Consider the following 3,884-nt stretch of genomic DNA (forward strand, 5'->3'; position numbering starts at 1 on the left):
GCGACTAGAAGTATGCCGCACAAAACGACCCATATGGTCAATTAGTATAGCTGCTCCGATTGCCAACCAACAACAATGAGGGCATCCAGTTCTTCAAGGCGCTTCCATGTAGCCCAGCTCGGCATCGCACTCGAATCCTTGTCCATACTACACGAGTACCATATATGGAGACATCGCACACACCCCAGAGCACACACATTGTTTTCACTTCAATTACTATCGATGAAGCTGCAAAGCGACCAAAAATCCATATACTCGTATAATGCAATCAAAATTTGTGCTCAGCGAAGCGGAAAGTGTTGAAAGCTCTGAGACTCGAAAAGCGTTTCTTGAAAAGCGAGTCCTGATTCGCTATGTGCACGGAAAGAAATTAAATATTAAAATATAGAAAAATATATAGTTACAACAATAATTTATATTATTTACAACTTTTTAACTGTACTTAAAATAAACGTAAAACAGTTGATACAGTAAAACAGTCATAAAAGTTTAAACAGCTTGAATGGCATTCTGCTTACCTAAAAGTATGCAACACTTTATTCCAGTTGCTTGAGAGACTTTCATCAAGCATCTCCTCGCATTATAAATTTAAATATAAACAGCGCACAAGTTTTAGTTTTATTCCAATTAATTTAGCCCTCAAAGGCCAATTTTATTTGATTGATTTAAATTTTGGCCAATCCCTCTGCCATTTGCAAAACCCCTTTTCGCCCGCTTGACTGGCTGAAAAAATATATAAATCGCGAGGATAATGAAAAGCGTCACATTTGATTGCATTTTTTGTGTGAAATTGGGCTGACAATGTTCGCTTTTGCTGACCAAATAAAAATAAACGATAAAGGCGCAGAGCAAAGCCGGCTCACAGCCCACTCACACAGACACAAAGGGGTGATGGTGATGCATTCACACATACACGCTCGCACACACACACACATGGGCAAGGACATTTATTGGGGGGTGATTGCCGTTTACGAACAGGCAAAAGGGTGCAGCCCATTCGAACTCGGGAACACGGGAACACCAAGAGCAAGAGCAAGAGCAACAGAAACAGGACCTTTGGCTGAGGAAGCCAGGACCTCGACGAGGCCGTGTAAACGTGTTAGGGCAGAACAAAAAACGCAAAACAAAAATGTGCACTTTACGCAATTTATGTGCAAATTTTTCAATGACTTTAAAGCGATGCAGGAGGGCTGATTGAAATGGGGGATGGACCGACCGGCCAGTGAATATAATCGCTCGCTAATTGACTCTAATAGACCTGGTTCCATCTGGGGTATGCTGGTTATCCTGCTGACCTCCCCCAAACCCAAGTGCATGCGACCGGCGTGCAGGAGGATTACCTTTTCGAAATGAATGGCAACGAAACGAAGTAGTATTATCTCAAGTACTTTGCCAGTTTCTGAAGCGTTGGCTCAGCGAGATCTTTGGCTTAAGAAACACTTTAGCACGCAGCACGTATTATGTGTGAAAAGTATCCATTAGAAAATTGCCCACAAATTAGCACAAATAAGGCGAGCATTTAGCAATTTGAATAAGCTGCCGCATTCGAAAACCCCTCGAATCGCACACACATATTCACGCTGCTTATCCCCTCGACCTTTCACCTTTTCACATGTGCTAAGCCCGCTCACACACACATGCTCACGCGTGAGTCCTGGTAATTATGCGCCTGATTTAACTCTACTTTCCACTGCACAAATGACAGTTTCACACTGCCTTATTGTTCGACGGGGCCTTTCTCTCCTAGATATTTCTCTGTTATTCAAGTGCCGCGCACTTGAATTCTCGGTCATGTCCTTGAAACTGCTCATGCAGAAAGCGGCAAAAAAATAAAACCAAAATCCTCGGCAGGACGAAGCTGAAAAAAAAATGGCTCCGCTCATCGAAATATGAGTTCATGAATGTGGACGGCGATTCAAACAAAGGACCTACGCGCCTCCAAGCCACGCCTCATTTTTTTATATATTTATTTTCGTGCCAACGGCTGAGGAAATGGCCGAGGAAATTCGCATTTATTATAATCGCAAGGAAATGCGAAGAGTGCAAAGAAAATTGCTGCCAATTTCCCGCCGCAGAATGCTAGAATCGAAGATGAAATTAATTTTCCCGAGCGCGCCAGGAGAGCCGAGTGCTGCTGCTCAAACTTTGCAATTTGCGGCGCGTTTCCGTTTCCGGTGGGTTTAGCGCGAAGAGGCTCCTTCGGCAGACGAGACGAGACAGAAGATGCCGGATGGAATACAGTGAAGACTGAATGACTGGTGAGCTGGTGCTGGTGCTGGAGCTGGAGCTTTAGCTCCAATTGTCATCCATTCCGTTTGATGTGTCGCACAATTTTATTTCCATTTTGCCATCCACTCGCCGTTTTTTCGTTGCCCGAAACGATTAGCAGCCACTTAGAGCAGTTAAGAGCCCAATTGAGTTTATTAAATCAGGCGTAATAATTGGCACACACACAATGAACTGCCAGGCGAAAAGGGACATCGAGTTGAATAGACAGTCGAATGGCGGAATCAAAGTATCGAACGAACATCTATATCGATTCCCAGGCAGGCACTGCCTTTCCCGTCAGCTCGCGTTTCCAGTCGCACAATAGAAAAACACTTTTCGTTTCGAGAGGAAAACAAATTCAAAATACACTAAATTTCAGGCACCTTCAGCATGGCGGACATGGAGGAATATAACCATCCATTGGCGAAAATAACCTCTATATCCGAGGAACTGGGTGAGAATATACAACTTTTTATATTATTCAAAAGGATTTCGAAATATTAGATAGCTCAATAATGGAATTAAAAGATAGCGTTAAGATTAGAAAATGGAACGTACTGGTTTGCTTGTCTAAGAACTGTATATATGATTTAAAAACCATTATCAATATTTAGATTTTTCTCTTTTAAATATTCCGTTTCAGAACGGACTCATCTGGTCCGCGTGCCGCAGGTCCTGCAGCGGTTGGAGGACATCCGGGAGCCAGAGGACGAAATGCTGCTGGCTGAAGGTAGTCGACTGAGCAAGAAACTCACTTGGGAGGACTACTAGGAATCAACGAAATTTCCACGTCACAAACGTAACGAGTGACACCTGCCCGATGTGCCAAGGTGCCAAGGAGCTAAGGAGACGGCGGGGGAATCAAGGTGTTGGCCCGGCAATTAATGACTCGGCTCGACTTTTCACATTCACATGCTCGAGCTGGGCAAACAAAGCTGAGGGCGACAACAGGAGCACGCAAGCCAAAAGGACTCGGGCTGAAAGGCACACAAACAAATTGTGACAAAGTTGCGGAAATTTAATTAAAATCAAATAGAGGCGGCTAAGCGAAAAGGGGTAGCGAATTGGCAGTCAGGTGTGACCCGATATACCATAGTTGGTAACACGCTTCCAACTTGCTTCGAATGTTCCTAGTTTTCCGCGTCGTTTAATAAACAAAATGTAAACAATGTTTAACAGCAATGACACACATGGGCCCACCACCCCCTGGCACTCTCCTTGCTGTTGTTGTTGCTATTGCTATTGCCTTTTTATTAATATAATTTATGAGCCTGTGGTCGTGAGCGGGAAAAGCCAGCGGCAAGGTGGAAATGCAGGCAATCCGAATGCCAGCAGCTGGCTAATTTCACAGCGCACACATTTGATTAACTTAATTTAATAGTATTTCTTTTTCCCCAACGTTATCCGAGCAGAGCTCGTTTTGATATATTTGTTTGTTTATTTAATTTATTATTATAGTTAAGACTATGCGCTCTGGTTAACAGCTATAAATGCGATTATATAGCCATCGATCATGGGTTTTTCTTTTCGTTTTCCATTAGTTTTCGATTATAGTTAGGAAGTTATTCTATATCATTATCTATAATGATTGAAAAATGGTGATACGAAAGAGCACG

General features: G+C 43.1%; 1 protein-coding gene across 1 annotated transcript; it reads left to right on the top strand.

The window, feature by feature from the left end:
• Nucleotides 1-2,536: 2,536 nt before the first annotated feature.
• On the top strand, nucleotides 2,537-3,439 carry LOC6615271. The gene is made up of 2 exons (XM_002039639.2): nucleotides 2,537-2,722; nucleotides 2,912-3,439. Exons 1-2 carry the CDS (start codon nucleotides 2,659-2,661, stop codon nucleotides 3,037-3,039), a joined length of 192 nt encoding a protein of 63 aa, XP_002039675.1. The 5' UTR covers nucleotides 2,537-2,658; the 3' UTR covers nucleotides 3,040-3,439.
• Nucleotides 3,440-3,884: the final 445 nt, after the last annotated feature.

This window comes from Drosophila sechellia, chromosome 2R, assembly GCF_004382195.2.
Source record: "Drosophila sechellia strain sech25 chromosome 2R, ASM438219v1, whole genome shotgun sequence".
Taxonomy (NCBI): Eukaryota; Metazoa; Arthropoda; class Insecta; order Diptera; family Drosophilidae; genus Drosophila; species Drosophila sechellia.